Here is a 17,358-nt window from a genome sequence, read left to right on the forward strand (position 1 = left end):
AAATGCACTGAGAGTCCAGGAGGCAGAGCCAGCCCCCCTGACAGCTGGTGTGGTATGAAAAAAATGTGATTAGTAGTAAAAAGTGTAATAAAGATTAAAAACATCTGTTGTTCATAATACAAAGTGTAATCAAGATTAACATTTCAAACCTTGAATTCCCAAAATGTATGTAAATAATATCAAAATTATAATACAGATGTTAATTAGCAGAGATCAGTTTTTAGTTATGATTTCTAATAATAAGTATATAATATTATAAAATTGTTCATATTCTTTTTTATTATTAAATATTAATTTTTATCAGTTTTTATTTTAGTAAAATAATCTAGAAAATGTTGAATTTCAACATTTCAAGTTGATCCCATTTTTTAATGACTTTTTTGTTTCTAAAATCTTAACTATATGCATAAATTTTTGGGATTTATTGCCTTACTTTCCTTTTACTGGTGGTGGTAGAGTAGTTAAATATTTGGTTCAGATTAAAATGTGTTTGTAGAAGTTGAAACAAATTTAAATTATGTCTTATTTATGTTATTTTATTTATTTTCCATTTTTCCATGGGTTTACTAGTAATTTGTAGTGAAACATAACATAATGTGTTTATTTCAAAATTGACTGTCAGTTTACTGAAAACAGTGTTGCCATAGCAGTACAACACATGCACAAGGAGTTAGCAGCAATTTATAAATCATCATTCTTGCCCATGTTTAGTGCTGATAAAACATTAATCTTAGCATAGTTACTTTCACAAATGGTGAGATGCATAATCTAACTGCTTATTGTAGATAGTAGGACAAAGTGGTTTGATTAATTAATAATTTTTGTGTTTATGTTTATTTTATAATTCTCAGCTTGTCAGATAGTGGTAGTGGAAATTCAGAAATAGCATCACAGATGTGCCTATTGAGAAGGAATGGAGTGATACTCAGTTACGAGAATTTGTTCTATAGATCAAATCAAAGTTAAAAAAATCCTCAAAAGCCAAGCCAAAAAAAAAATCAAGAGAGCTCATAAGTGTTTTGCTATTCTGCATAATAATAACATGGGCCCATGTTACAGGAAAGACTTTACTTGAGCACTTAAAGTGGGAGACTTTAAGTGCTTTACTTTTTTACCTTATTGCCACTATTTTGTTTTGAGTGTCTACTAATTCTTATAGTGCAAAAGCACTACTTTGCTTGGTAACTGGTAAAATATTTGCATGAATGTGAGTAGTATGAAGAAGTAATGGGTATAACTTAATCATATGATAAAATCTTTTACTCTTTTTTTATACTTGTTGGAAATAATTTTTAGAATATATTTCATAGTAATTTATAAAATAGTAAGCCACAATTACTAACAACATATTTGGTTATATTATCTACCTCACATAAGTGATGATAGTTGAAGAAAGTTGGTTACCAGAGATTTTAATTCATTTTCCGATTATTTTCACACTCTTTAACTTCAAATTTATTTTTATCCCGTGATTTATTATTGGTAATTATTTTTGTTTTAATCTATTTTCATGATAAAGTAATTGTCATCATTTGTATTATACTTCAGCTCTTTCATAATTGTAAATCAAGTAGCACCATGAAAAGTTTTATGACAGTTCTTAAATATGTTTTTTTATTTTTATTATTCTTACAGTGTATTATATATTAGATCAGATCCTATAATATATGACTTACTTTTTTATTGATTTGAGTAGTAAATTTAGAAAATTCTAATGATGTATTGAATTATTTACCTTCAAAATTTTAACATTCCCATGGCTATGTAATTTTAGCTTCTTTTTCAACACTTTCATTCTCTAAAAGAGAAACTTACTAATGAAATGTTCAAAGAACTTACAAAGAAGCCCGACGGTATAAAGAGATCGAGGTGTCAATAATATATGAGAAATTATTTTTTCTTCAACACAAATTTTCTTTAGTGTTTGTTATTCATTGTAATGTACTTTTGTACTGGCTTGCTGCAGTTAACAGTTATCTTTATCAGCTGTACTTGCCATAAAGTAGTTTCCCGTCGTTAACTGAATGTATTTATTATTAGCATGCCAAGCCCACTAGAATGCAGTTGATATTCAAATTGTCAATAAATATCTATTGTTACTCTAAAAAAAAGAAACATAACTCTGATTAGTAACTCAAGTGCTTTACATGCATGATAAAAACTGGGATAAATAGTATAACACAACATAGCCATTTTTGTTTGAAAAAATAAGTTGTGCACTCTGTCTCCACTTAGTAGCATTGAAAATTTATATTCAAAATATTATTAGATAATGCAGTATTCGCAGCATATGCTTTATATATAATGCTTATATTACAGAATAATTGCTTATATTATGATATATAACATGAAATTTATAAATTTTTTTTTGTGCAGAGTAATGTTCTACCAAAACCTGCCCCACGTGCAAAAATGACACCATGTGATACATTACTACCAGAACTTCCAGCAGTTCCTAGTGATGATATATTGCCTAATTTAGAAAATAGGAATAATGAAAATTCAGAATATACTAATGATGACAATGAAATAGATTTTGATGATATCACTAGGAGATTTGAAGAGCTTAAGAGAAGAGAATAATAATTTTTTTTTCTGCATTAAGTTTTAATAACATTATTTTATTTTATTTGTGATAATTTATGTTATTAATATGTATATATTAATATCCTTTTTTTTAGTTATAAGAAAATTAGCTGCTGAATCATGGATTTAATTTTAGACGGTCTTTTTAATAAAACGTTATAATAATGTTATATTTTCTAGTTACAGCTTCAATATTTTTTTCTGAGTAATGGATGTAGAATTAAGAATGTTTCATTTTATACTTGTTATAATTCAACTGAACTTGATTCAATTTTTCTAATCCGTTTACTATGACATGTTTTTTGAATTTGACTGCAATATTGCCTTACCATTATAAATTTCAAACAGTGTAATTTTCATTATCCTGAAATTTATTTATATTAGCATTGTATATCATGTTTGATGGTTTTTAAAAATTATTTAAATTAAATATGTGATTTTGGCAGATGACACACCTGTAGTACTTGCAGTAATAACTTTACCATATAATATTAAGCAAAAACACAATTGTCTTATAGCAATAAGACAAATAAATGAAAAAATTATTAGTTGTAAAAGCTAAATCACTTTATAGCAAATACGTACTATCACCTTCAGCTGCTTTTCAAAATTAGATTACACACACATACACATACACACACACACAGATACACACACACAGATACACACACACACACACACACACATATATATATATATAATATATATATATATACACATATATACACACACACACATACACAAACATGCTTTTAAGCCATCAATTTCCAAATATGCTAATTCCCTTGTGATTTATTCCATGATCACAAGTTACTATATGAATTAAAAGTCCATATTTTACTTTCTTTAAAGTCGTTCATGTATTTTTACTAGCTAATGTATTTTATTTTAAACTAATGCACATTGTGGTTTTTAATTTTACCGATTCCTATTGGTTTTTATAATTTTCTTTCTCTAAACCACTTAAATTTAAATGATAAGCCTTTCTTCAGTTTAAAACAGTTTTCATTTTTTAATAATTTTGTTTGATAATTGTTCTAAAATACTAAACCATCTCATCAAAGTTTCTTGCAGTATTCTGTGTAATTATTAGTTCAATCATTAATTATTGTGTTATGTTCAATGTCTTCTGTTTCTTTATAAATGAGGTTGAATGAAATTGCATGCTTGTTGTGGAAACTTGACAACCACCTATAGTTTTCTTTACCATGTTTTGTTCTGTATTGTTATTACAAGAAGAGACAACTAATTAATCAAATTCATTAACCATTTTAATAAAATATTTTTTATTTCTTCAACTTTATATATTTACTTTACTACCTTATTACTACATTTTTTAATTACTTAATTTTATATTTATTGCATACGAGCTATATATGAATATAATAAATAACCTTCATAAACACACCAAATAGCAAACTCAATGTAATTAATTTGTATAATAAGTACATTTCAAATCCATTAATTCACCAATTAAATAAATACTCTATTATGTTACTGGAAATTATACTTAAATAACTGATAATGAATCAGTAGATTTGAGAAGTACTATTATGTAAATTGATGGGTTTACAGTGTTCTTTGTCCTTGTTTAATAATTGGAAAACTTGTTTTTTAATCTTTTTTTTTTCAATAGCTGCAACATTTGTTACAACCATTATCAAATCCTTCCCTACCTTATAAAAATTATATTGTTAGTAAAAAAAAAATTATTAAAACAAAATAAGAATAATTTAAATATATATACTCATATCAATGAAGATAATAAGAAACTAGAAAACAAATAAAGTAGATACATTTTAGAAGTTCTTAAAAAAACAGTTCCAAAAATTCTAGTAATATAGTGAGTGATTAATAGAAAATTGGTAAAACTTCAACTGAGAATACAGTCAGCACATTTTAAATAAAGCCCAACATTTTTAAAATATGGAAATTTTCAGATACTCAACTAGGTCAGTTTCAGTTGGATCATGAGGCAGTGCATATGAAGTTTACTATAGAAATACAGATTGTGAAAGTAAAAAAAAATTAAAATTTTGATTTTAATCAGTTTTTAAAGTAAAGTAATATTCATCCCCAAAAATAATAATTATTGTATAACACCGAGAAATTAAAATTAAATAAATAAATCCAGGATTAATAACAAAAAATTCTAACATAACTATAATAATTGATCTGAAATGAAAGAAAGAATTTAAAATGCAGAAAATAAATTTAATTAGGGAAAGCCAAAAGTAAATAAAAATATGATGAAATAATAAATTGCTCCAAAAAGAGCAGATCTTTGGAAAAATGGAGCAACAAAAATTCTCAAAACTTTTGAAAAATTGAAGCTTCTGGAGACTTGGCAAAGCTTTAAATCTAGATTAAAAGAATATCAAGCCCATCGCTTATATTTCCAAAATAAAAAAGAGTAGGAGTTAATGTTAACTAAAAAACTCTGTTCTTTAAAAAATAATATAGCATCTGGTGATGACTTGATAACTGTGGAACTTTTTAAAATTAGCTAATGAAGACATATATGATCAATTGGGGAAATTAATTGAAAACATTTGGAAGACAAAAAAAACCAGAAGATTGACACATTTTCCTCTCATTTATCCACTTCACAAAAAGAAGATAAAATTGATGTTAATAATTACAAAGGAATTTTCTCCTTCTTTCATAAAATCTTATCAAAAGCTTTATTGAGTATAATAGAAGACACATTTATAAACAACTTAGAAAATATATATTTTAATAACAATGTTGCAAATAGTCAAGCAATAAAATTGAAAATTGGTCTTTTCAACTTATTAGTTGAGAGTAACATTTACTTTTTAACTTCAGGTATAACATTCTATATTTTCCATTTCTATCTTGCTCTCCTGTTCTTTATATTCATAATTCTTTAACATAAAGCAAGGCTCTTTTGTTTTCATATTCTCGTAATAAATTAATATCTGTAATAAACTACCTTAATAGGTGGATGTATCTTTTTTTTATTATCCAATACTTTTACGTATCTTTGATCCCTTCTCTATTATCAGTTATTTGTGTAAACCTTCTGCTAGCTTCACCTTGCTGAGGATATCAGGACTTGAACAGGCACTGCTCCCAATGATATCTGATAGGAGTAGCTGTAAACCAGTTTGGGTAGTCTTTTCCTAATTGACACATATTGCATAAAACTATGCCTACTAATCCTTCCTTCCTTCCTTCCTGTATTATTGCCCTTGATCTTATCATGTCATTTTGTAAATAATGCTGGTATTGTCATTTTTCATTCATAATAATTGTCAATATTATTATGTCTTTTCACTAATTTTATTTAATCATTTTAATATTACTAATCACCATTAATTGAAATTAATTAGATTTCAATTTGATGATTTGACTCTTTATTGTATTATAATGCGATTCCATGTATTAGTTTATTGCCTAAAGTAGAACAAAGAATATATATCAAAAAGTAGAAAAGTTATTAATTTCAAAAATAATTGTTATTTTATAATAAAGTATTATTGCTTATTTTTAAGAAAAAGTTGTTTGTTAATAGAAATCCTATATTTTTTTTTTATATTTGAATAATTGTTTATGAAATTTTTATGTTATTACTTATTTTTGTAAAATATTAGTTAAACTTTTGTTTTATTAATAAATAAATTTTTAACTACTTAAAAATGTTGTAATAATGACATTGTCCTTTTTATTGTAGTTATTATCTTGTCATATGCAGTGTAGAAATTAAAAAAAAATGTTATATTTAAGTACAGCCAGAAATATTAAGACAAAGAGGATTTAGCATACATGTAGCTCTCAGTTCAGCTCTCATTTTTTCCACAAAAAAAAAATGTGGACAGTAATGTACATACATTACTGAAAATCCCACTTTAAAATTTAAAAAAAGTTATATATTATTTTCTAAGCTATTTAAGTATTCAGATTATAATTTTCCTGGGATTGTAAATTAGCTGCAATCAGTAAACACCATATTGATGTTTAAGTAAAAATATTTCTGAGAAAAAATTGTTTACTGAATGCAATTAGATTCTGCAGTAAATGTTTGTTAAGCCTTGCATAATTTATTACAGTGAAATCCAAATTGTACTTTGGTTTACAAATCTGGAGATGTACTGCAGAAGTTAATTTTAGGAGACTTCATTTAGCAGAAAAGAGCAGTGATGGTTTCAGGAGTTGATTTAAGATTGATGAAAATAAATATGTAGAGAAATACCAATTAAACCTCCCTTTTCAATTTGACATCTGTTTATGGGTTAGAGCTAGACAGTGAAGAAAAAATTAAGATAAGATATTAGAGATGTTGCAGTTTTTCTGTAGTTTCTAAATTACCATATAATATACACAGGTTGGTTTATTTAATTCTTTCTCAGTGCTCAATAGATACGCATTTATAAAGATAAAATCTTCCACTTTTTACTTTTTTCTCACGTTTCATACTTTCACAGAGAACATTTTATTTGGAAACTAATTAAAAATATACTGAGGTATGTTTAACATTTTACACACTGTTATAAAATTAACTGTTAAAATAGTTATAAAAGTACTGAATGGTGAAGGAAAAATAAAGCAGAAAGTGAAATAACCAATTTTTATGAATAAATTATATCTAGAATGCAATTTTCTAGCTTGCTTATTATTATCATCTATAGTTGTATATCTATTGTTATTAATATATATATATATATATATAGTAAATGTAAAGACACAAAATGGGAGTTTGAAAGCAGTTAAGAATCTCTTATTTGATGAAGCCTCTTCTTATTTAGTTAGCTAACTAAAGTATTATTCTAGTTAGTATTCTGAAATACTGTCACTTCCTTTCAGGTTACAATAAGTTAATTTATAGTATGAGTGTATAGCGGTAATTATGTTAAAACAGCTATGTGAATTATTTTGGTTTGTTATAACATAATCTCATCAAGTGTAGATGTATGTATATACAGGATGTCTCATGAAAAAACAGAAAGCACTTCAAAACATGTTCTACATGTGAAAATAAAGAAATACAGGTCATATTAACATGGGTCTGGGCATATTTTGTTTTTGAGATATAGCTTGCAAAACATTTCGGGCTGATCTCTGTTTGAAAAGTAAAACCATACTGAATTATTCGTACTTAAGTTATAAATTTGATGATTTCAATTGGTATTTCACTTGAAAAACTGATTAAAATAGGTCCTACATCTGTATCTAGCAATTTCTGAGGAAGTTATTGTAAAATAAAAATTATTGGTGACAAAACACATTTTTTTTTAATTTTAAGTTTGTTGTATAGTAACTTCATGTAATTGCCAGTAAACAAATAAAAGTTACCAAAATATCTATGGAGAATTTAATTCTGAGAAAATGAATTACGGTCATCTGATCATGAAAGGAAGTTAAGATTTGACTTTTATTACAAGGCTCGGCTGATAAATTTTGCACACTAGCATGCTGCATGGAGACAAAAGTCTCCATGGGTGCTATTATCGAGTTGGGCGTGGCAGCACATTATAGCTAAAATCCTCCTCTACAAACCTGCAATAATGTATTGAAATCTGTTTACCTGTTTGTTTTCAGTAGCAGTTAAAGAGTCGAGTATGGCCAACATGTCAACACTGTTAAAACAGTGCGATTGAATTTTTAACAGAAAATTTGAATCCTAAAAATATTTTTCATCATTTTAAAGCGGTTTATGGTAGTAAAACTGTTGACAGGAGTACTGTGGATAGGTGGGCTATGAAATTTTGGGAATGTGAAGCTGGTAAAACAACAATTTAGGACACACCTCGCAGTGGATGACCCATTTCTGTGACTAACGAGAAAAATTTGAAAAGGCATCGGATGATTTGCTTTAAAGTGACTGGCAATGCATCGCTATTCATTTAGGCCATATCGAGCAATTGGATTACCATAAAATCTATGCATGATAGGTACCATACAAACTCTTTGCAAGCTGTAGTTTGAACCTATTCCACATCAACCATACATGTTGGATTTGGCTCCATGTGGCTTCCACTTCTTCCCTTGTCTCAAGAGGTAATCATTACACCACCGACAATGACGTGAATGAATTTGTGGCCACTGGGATCCGAGAAAGACCGCCAGAATCTTTCAGTGACAGAATGATAAAACTTGTCACATGTTGTGTACCAGTGTAAATGGGGATTATATTGAAAAATAAATATGGTATTTTGTAGCTAATGTATTGGTCTTTTATTCATTTTTTATTTCATTCCCATGCTATGCATATATGTGCAAAATTTATCCGCCAAGCCTCATAAAAACAAAAATCAATTATTAGATATAACTGTCACAAGGTGCGGTGAGGTCAGGGCTTCTTGCTGGCAATGAAGCATGAGTCGTTAACTCTTTTGACTTACATCTGATCCAACGATTCAGAAAAATTTCATTGAGGTGTCTGTAAACATTCAAAGCAAAATGTGCTGAAATTACCATCTTGCTGAAGCAATGATTTCACTGATCCCTTTTACCTTTAATTCTGGAATCAACCACTCATCGTTCATTCTCGAATAACTCTCTTGATTAACTGCGCCATTAAAAAAATTAGGACCAAATAAATAATCAATTTAAATTTCATTGTGCTCTTTTAAAAATATTATGAATTGAAAATTTATTTTTTATAAATACTTATGAGAAATAAATTGATACATTTTTTATTTTGCAAGTTTGCTGTAATAAACTGCTTGCTGGTCACCATTGAAATTTGTGTATCATATTTGAATATGTTTTCAAAATTTAAATATATTAAAGTGCTTGAATATAAATAATACTTACTGGGTTGGTCTAGTGGTGAACTCATCAATGCAAATTAGCTGATTTCAAAGTTGAGAGTTCTAAGGTTCAAATTCTAGTAAAGGCCAGTTTTTATACAAATTTGAATATTAATTAATGGATACCGGTGTTATTTGGTGGTTGGGTTTCAATTAACCACACATCTCAGGAATGGTCGACCTGAGACTGTACAAGAGTATATACTTCATTTACATACATATTGTACTCATTCATCCTCTGAGATTAAAACAGAAAATAAAAGAGTGCTTGATGGTCACTTTCTATAAATATCTTTTCAGTTTTCAGCTGAAAAATATACAGACATAATTTTTGTTTATGAATAGTGTAATGGAAATACAATAGTTGCACATTATAAATAACAACAAAGATTCATTAAAGAAGGATTCCAAATCTGAACTCTTTTTCAGTACTTTCAGAGTTTAAAAAAAGTGTTATTATAAAGTATAAAAAAAGTGTTTTGTGACACCAATAATTTTCTTGAAAATTACTTTAAACATCTTTCTAGGGGTTATTTTTTCATTAAGTTTTCCAGCTGAAAAACCATATGAAACCATCAAATTTATCCCTTAATTTATGTTGCAAGAATTTCAGTATGGCATTTTACTTTGAAGGGGAAATCATAGAGAAATTTTTTGTGCATTATATTCAAAAACAAAGCATTTCTAGACCCAGGTTTGTTAAAAATGTTAAAACTAATTTTTTCTGTACTTTCATTTAAAGAATATGTCTTGAAATTCTTTTCATTTCTTACAGATTTATTTTTTTTGTATGTGTGAATATACATTCTAACCCAATTCTAGATGTTATCAAACAATGATATGATGTACTGTTTAATAGTAAAATATTGACTAGATTCTATTGCAGATATGCTTCAGTGTTCTAATTACCACAGGATTTTTGTGATGTATGGGGTAAATACTGAAATTTACTATTTAATAACTAAACATTTATACAAGTTTTTTCAAGTAGTTAATTATGTTATCTTTTTGAAATAAAGAGAATCGGACAATGTATTTTTATGTTAACCTTCTCTTACTTATGGAGAATAATTTAATTATTTTAAATGTTTATAACAGTGCATGTGAACTAAATTTAATTGTAGTTTTCAGTTATATCACTAAATAACATTCGTTTGTGTTGGGAATATTGTATAACTTTACAAATGCTGATCTGGTGAGTACATTTGGAAAGTCATTGTTATAAAACTTTATAGATTGATAGATGTTTAAAGATTTATTACTGTGTACCTTTACACTAGGAAATTATTATGTGAAGCTCATCTTCTATGGGTCTAAAATGTCTGTGTGGGTTCCACTATGTTCAAAACACAGCTGTATGCGCCTCCAGTCCAGTTGTTCATCCGCAATAGCATATTACAGGTGATCATTTCAAATACTGACCGAACAGCATCTTAGAGCTGCTCATTGTTGATGTATCCGCTTTTTCACATTTTCTTTTTTAAAACTGTGGGGGACCCCCATCAGGCATTACTTCAGAGGATGAGATAAATGACAATTTTTTGTAGCGTGTGAAAATGCCACACATGGCCGGGGTTTGAACCCGGTCTCTTTTTTCTCTTCTTTTACAAAACCCCAGATTACATTGTCAGGTGTGGTGAGGTCAGGTCATGGCTTCCTACTGGCAATACTATTCATGCAATGAATAGCCAGCCGTTAACTCTTCTGACTTACATCTGATCCAGCAATACAGAAAAAGTTCATTGAGGTGTCTGCAGACATTCAAAGCAAAATACGCTGAAATTACCATCTTGCTGAAACATAATGAGGTTACTGATCCCTTTTGCCTTTAATTCTGGAATCAACCACTCATCGTTGATTCTCAGATAACTGTATTGATTAACTCCGCCATTGAAAAAATAAGGGGATTTTCAGCTGTCATCCCAGCCCAAATCATAACATGGAGTGGATGGTGTTTGATTTCCTTACACTTAAGTCCTTACACTTATGGTCTTACATTGTTGATCTTGGAATGTAACTCTGTAGAACAATTGCATATTGATTTTATTGGTGAATATTGAATTGATGCCTCCACAGCAACACAAGTGCCAGCTTGAATGCTCAGCCTCCCACTGTGTAGCGCATCAAAAATACTTCCCGCTGCAAAAGTCTTCTACCATGACAGTAATGTTTTCTGTGATTGTGACAATTTACCAAAAAGCACTCGAAGATTTCATTCATAATGTTCTCCAGTGTGTGAATGTTTGTGCACCACACACAAGCTAACAAACATTCTGACAGAAAACACAGTTATCTGCCATTGTTCAACACTTGACTATGATTAAGGTCATCCCACCACAAATAAACATACTGGATTATCCTGCCCAACTTTACTACTAGCAGTGAGAATTGGTAGCAGAAGACCTCAATTAAGCTTTATGACAGAGTAAAGAACTTCTCACCCACATAGTACACATTATATTTAAATTAATAGAACTTATAAAAGACAAAATCAACTTATATAGGTACACATTCCTGAACATGATTTATTTTATTTCATAACACTCTGAATGTTTTAAATCTTAAGAATTAATCTGTTTGAACCTTTTTGATCAGTTGTAACATCCTTTGATTTGCAAAGCCCTATAGAAAATAATGAAATAAGTTCAAAACTGATGGTTGAAGTAGATAAAAGCCCTTGGAGAAAATATACACTTTAAAGACTATGCAAGATTGTCTATATCCTTATCAGTTGTGTCATGGCACCATTTTGTAGGAACAAAACAACATTCTTTTGTCTCTATTTCTTCAGTTAATTGACAAAATTAGTTTTAGAATTACAGTCAAATGATCACTATTAATAGTATTTTTTTAATGAAAAGGGCCCCCCCAGTATAATTTCTTTGGCTCGCCCATACTTATACTTTAATCAAGTAAAACATTGATATAAAAAACATAAACTTCTATCACATTCTGAGAACTAATAGATCCATCCAACGAATTAAAACTTAAATGAGTGACATATGATAAAAATTTTGTTTTAAATATAAAAAAGCTGACAACAAAGTTGTTATACTACCCTGGGATTAGTTATTCATTCTTATATACTGGAACAAAAATGTTCAAACAATAAAAAGTTGCATAAGATTTCTATTTTGGGGGTAGTGATGAATTATGAAGAAATTTTATATTATTATTTATTATTTAAAAGTTTAAATAAACTAAAAGATTCAAAAATTAATATTTTTTAACTGATAGAAATTCCACCCCAGTATTGCCTCCAAAGTATTTTTTTGGGTCACTTGCACTATTATTATGCTTAGGAAGACTAAAAAATTGCAATAAAAAAGAGCTCTTTTGATTTTTGGGGAAAGGGAAAATCTGGGAGTAAGTTTTTTTTTTATGTGGTAAGGTAAGCATGTACTGAGCTTAATATAAAGTGAGGTACTACCTACTTTATTTTTTGAAGCCCCTTTGTTATGAAACATCAAGAAATCCATTTCACTTTTTTTTTTATTGATTACCATACTTAGCTTCTTCCAGCATAACTCTACAGCCATAGTTCCAGGAAAGTAAAACAATAGCATAAAATCAATTTTATGAAGAATAAAAATCTATCTCATCTAAAAACAAAATACAGTGACTTTATGAATGCATTGTTTAATATTTACTAAAATTTTGGATCCTTATTTAATTGCTTTCTGAATGTTGAGCAGAGCAACATAGCCTGCATGTGTGAAAGTTTGTTTGAAGAATGAATAATATCAAATTACAGGGTAAATATTTCAAAATATATGCAGGAATTAAAAAAAAAAGAAAAAAAAGATTGTTAGTAGCTGTTTGCTGGGAACAGCAAATTCCTTGTTAGGAATATTATACTAATAAATCACAACTACCTTTTTTTAGCACTTAGTCTGGTCAGATCTCATCAGAATTATGTTAAAAGACTAGGCACTTTAAGACTTTACTAATGAATGATGCAGCTGTTTAAAGTATAGTTATCTGTTATTTTTCATGCATATTAATAAACGCAACATTTCCTCCATAAAATGACGTAAAATTTATAAATGGTTGTATACTATTTTACTGAATATTAAAGTGAGGGTAAAATATAAAAAAAAATAAATTGATGCTAGGTATTTTTAACTGTTAGCAATTTAATTAGTAATAATTTGTATTAATTATTTAATTAATTAAATAAAATTAAAAAATCCACCTTACCAGCAATTCAAATATAAAATCTTTCGGTTATTAAACCATCGTCAGGAGAATTAAAATAATGCAAAATAAAATCAAGATTAAAATAAAATGACAATCATGACTGTACAGATGTTATCAGTATTTAATTAATTGCGTAGTTAGCAACACAAAATGTGACAGACCTTTAGTAAAATAAACACAATTTATAAATTATATACTTATTTGTTCTTTCAGATCTTTTTAAAGTTATTGTTTAGCTTATTGTAGAGTCAATCCATTTGAAGTGTCCCAAAAAACCATAAGCTGGTTGCTTGGTAAACTTGGTACTTAGTTAAAATTGTATCACTTTTAACAGATTTTTCATGATTTTTGAGAGGTTATAACTCTTATTAGTACAATACACAAGAACCTTTTTATTTGCCATAAACATTTACAAAAACACTAAATTGTGCAAATTTGAGATTTTTATTACCAGCCCCATCAGAATTATTCAAATTTAAAAAAAAAATTAAATTTTCAAAAATTCATAAAAATTTTAGGGGTAGTATATCACTATTAATATTATTTATGGTAAAACTACTAACATATACCTACACAAAAGTGAAATTTCACTTTTTTTTCATGTTCAACTTTATTGGTAATTTTCTCATAGAAAGAAGAGAGATAGATAAATAAACCAGTGGACCAATCTTTTACCTTGAGAAAATATGATTAAATCGCTTTTTGTTTCATCCTTCCAGGACCAATAGTGTTTTAGTTATTATTTTAATGTAAACCCTTACAATCACAAAAATAGGTATGCGCACTGTAACAAAAATAGCTGCCACAGATGAACTGCTTAATAAAAAGTTAAAAAAATAGGTTTTAAGGACCTGGAGACATGTAGGAAACAAGTGGGAAGTTTCAATTTTTTTTTTAATTGGTCAAGCAGCTACTCTTGGGTCACTTCTAATGGATTGACTGTGTAATGCTTCTGGGTGTTACAAAAAAGTAAAAAAATCTATACCTTTTCTACATTTTAGTATTAGAAATAATTACTGATTACTGCTTTTTATGCAGAGTATAAATTTTGATTAAAGAAGTAAAAATGTTGGATGATATTGTATTAAACTGAACCAGATGTTTTTAAGTTAATGTTGTTTTAAAATATAACTTGCCAGCTTGTCTAATCAGAACCTGGACTCCTGAGGCTCATGTCAGCCCAGGCAAATCCCGGAGCCCACTCAGGGGCTGCAAGGGGCCTACCCCATGCTGCAGAGCTCGCTTTGCTTGCCATTACCAATTACCCAGAGGGTTTTACTCCTTGAACCTTGCTCTGTATGTTATCCTCATGGTTGTGAGAATAATACTGATAAATAATAATTATGGCATTCAGGCTTTATGCAAATCTGAAAAAGAAACTATAGTATGCAGAAAAAAATAAACTAATAGTTCTATGATACCCACACCTTTGGCGCCAAAAAATTCATTAGATATTTCTTTGCCTGGTGGCAGAAATATAATAATGAAATAAAATAATCTATTTTTCCCTTAATGAATATTATTAATAGCTTAACCTCAAGGAAGCTAGGGCCTCGGTCAAGGCTTAAAACCTTCCCTGGAATAACATGAATGTATCCTGCAAAATTTGAAAGTAATTGGTCAGTTGATGTAATAACAAACAGACAAACTTGATTTAAGACATTTCCGAATAAATACGATCTATTAGATCGAGAATGTACCTGATGCATACAAAAGTTAGCCTTCAACCTGCTAATAAATACCCATTTGAATTTTGAAAATCAGACGATTGTTTGCAGAGATATTATAAGAGCACCCCATTGCACTTACCAAAACAGCACCCCAGGGGCATCCTGTTGTTAACAGTTGATGGTGATGATTAGTCTAGCCTTCCACAAGGTGCTTGCATACTTCATCACTAGCCTTACACGCAGTCCTGATGGGAAGCCAGTTAGGAACATTTTTTTAAATTTGTTTAATTGTATTATTTTTGTAATATTATTAATTAAAATCATTCAGTTCAAACCCAGCCCACAAAGTAATAGAGACTCAGTTCACAGTTCAATTCAGTTCATTAAAATTTGTACTTTAACTGGCAAATTTTCACTACTATATATATATATATATATATATATATATATACTCTGTACCTTAACACATTCAAATATTATGAAACATAAAACAGACACAATTTGTAACACTTTTCAGCCAAATTCTAATTATGTACCGAACTGAAAAAAACATCTTCCACCAATGACACCAGGGTGAGAACAGTGGAACCAATCACTGAAGTTGGACAAAGGAATTATTAAAAATATGACATGAAGTTTTAAAATATAATATATAAATTTTGTTCTGTTTGTAGCAAAAATGGATAGAGATTAACATAATTTACACTACTAATAAATAACAAAAAAATATATTTTTTGAACGATTTTGCATAAAAAAAGATAAAAATCATTTCATAAATTTTTTTCCTTGTGAAAGTAAAGAAAAAAGTTAAAATAAACTTGTTTCTGGAAACACTTTGGTTTTTTTAGTTATAGCTAGCAAAAACTTTTATCTCTTATTTCTGCTTCTATTATAAAATAAGACAACATTGAAATTACTGGGTAAAATTTATATGTTTATTGACCTAAAATATAAAAAATAGGTTCTAGAACAGAAAATACAGCAGTGATCTGTATAAATTATTATATGTATCAAATAAAATATACCAAATTATTATTATATACCAAATAATTGGAAACTAAAACTACACTTTTGTTAGGTTTGATATAAATTTACTTATTTAAATTCTGTGAACAAGAACTGTTATAACATTTTTAGGGAATATAATTCTCAAAAAATTGATTAAATATAGTTGGTGGAAAGCACATAAATGTTTTAAAATAAATTTTACTTTTATTTTCAGAAAAATGTGGTAAAAAGTATAATTTTAGATCAAACCAAAAAATTGTTTTCTTCAAAAAAAGAAAATGAGTTACTCAAATGTATTTTTTAGGGAATTTTTTATTTTTACATTTTATGAAAAATCTGTTAGAATTTCATATAAAACATAATACATCAATGTTTTTTATCATACTGGTAATGTATAATTTAATAATTTTATTAACTGCACCAGTGTTTTCATTTCTTTACTGTATTTTTTATTTGTACTGTTGTTATTTGTTATATCTTATAATGTAAGAAGTAAAATTTGCTTTTATGTAAATGAGTAGCTATTGGATGATCAAGTTCTTATGTCCTAAGGTTTATTCTTACATATGTTTGAGTGATGATTTGTGAAAATCATGTGTTGAAAATTGTCTCGAAAAATACAGTTACCATAATTTTTAAAAAAAGAAAATGAAATCAAAATGTGTTCTTTGATATTATATTTTAAAAATGAACAGCTGTTTTGGTATTCAGTACATTTCTTATGTAACAATAATTTAATAAAAAAGTTTTTATTATCTTAATGAAAATACTTTCTTTAAGAGGATTTTTATTTGTATATTTTTTGGTAGGATATGATTTCAAGATGACAGCCTGTGAATTAGAATAATTATAATTATTCTTGCTGATTGTTGTGGAAGCCAGCTTTTTATAAGGTAAGATTTATGTATTATTAGATATGTTTGAATGGCTAACAGATAATTTTTTTAAAGTACACTATAATTATGTTCATAAAATATGCTGAAATCATTTTATAAAACAACCTCATAAATTTTACAGTAACCAGTTTATTGCTTCAACAGTTTGTTACCGTTTCATCATGTTAGTGTATATTGAATACTTATTTTCATTTATAAGAAGTAGAATATAAAATTGTTTG

The 17,358-nt window shown here is 28.1% G+C and overlaps 1 protein-coding gene across 1 annotated transcript in view; it reads left to right on the plus strand.

Annotated features, from left to right (window-relative positions):
• The window catches only part of Ist1 (increased sodium tolerance 1-like protein), a 28,152-nt gene extending 24,268 nt beyond the window's left edge, over nucleotides 1–3,884 (plus strand). Inside the window, exon 7 of the mRNA XM_075376252.1 lies at nucleotides 2,377–3,884. Within this exon, the coding sequence (XP_075232367.1) occupies nucleotides 2,377–2,583 (207 nt within the window). The 3' untranslated portion in view covers nucleotides 2,584–3,884. The remainder of the gene's footprint in view (nucleotides 1–2,376) is intronic.
• The last annotated feature ends 13,474 nt before the right edge of the window (nucleotides 3,885–17,358 follow it).

This window comes from Lycorma delicatula, chromosome 10 (genome assembly GCF_047948215.1).
Source record: "Lycorma delicatula isolate Av1 chromosome 10, ASM4794821v1, whole genome shotgun sequence".
NCBI classification, from domain to species: domain Eukaryota; kingdom Metazoa; phylum Arthropoda; class Insecta; order Hemiptera; family Fulgoridae; genus Lycorma; species Lycorma delicatula.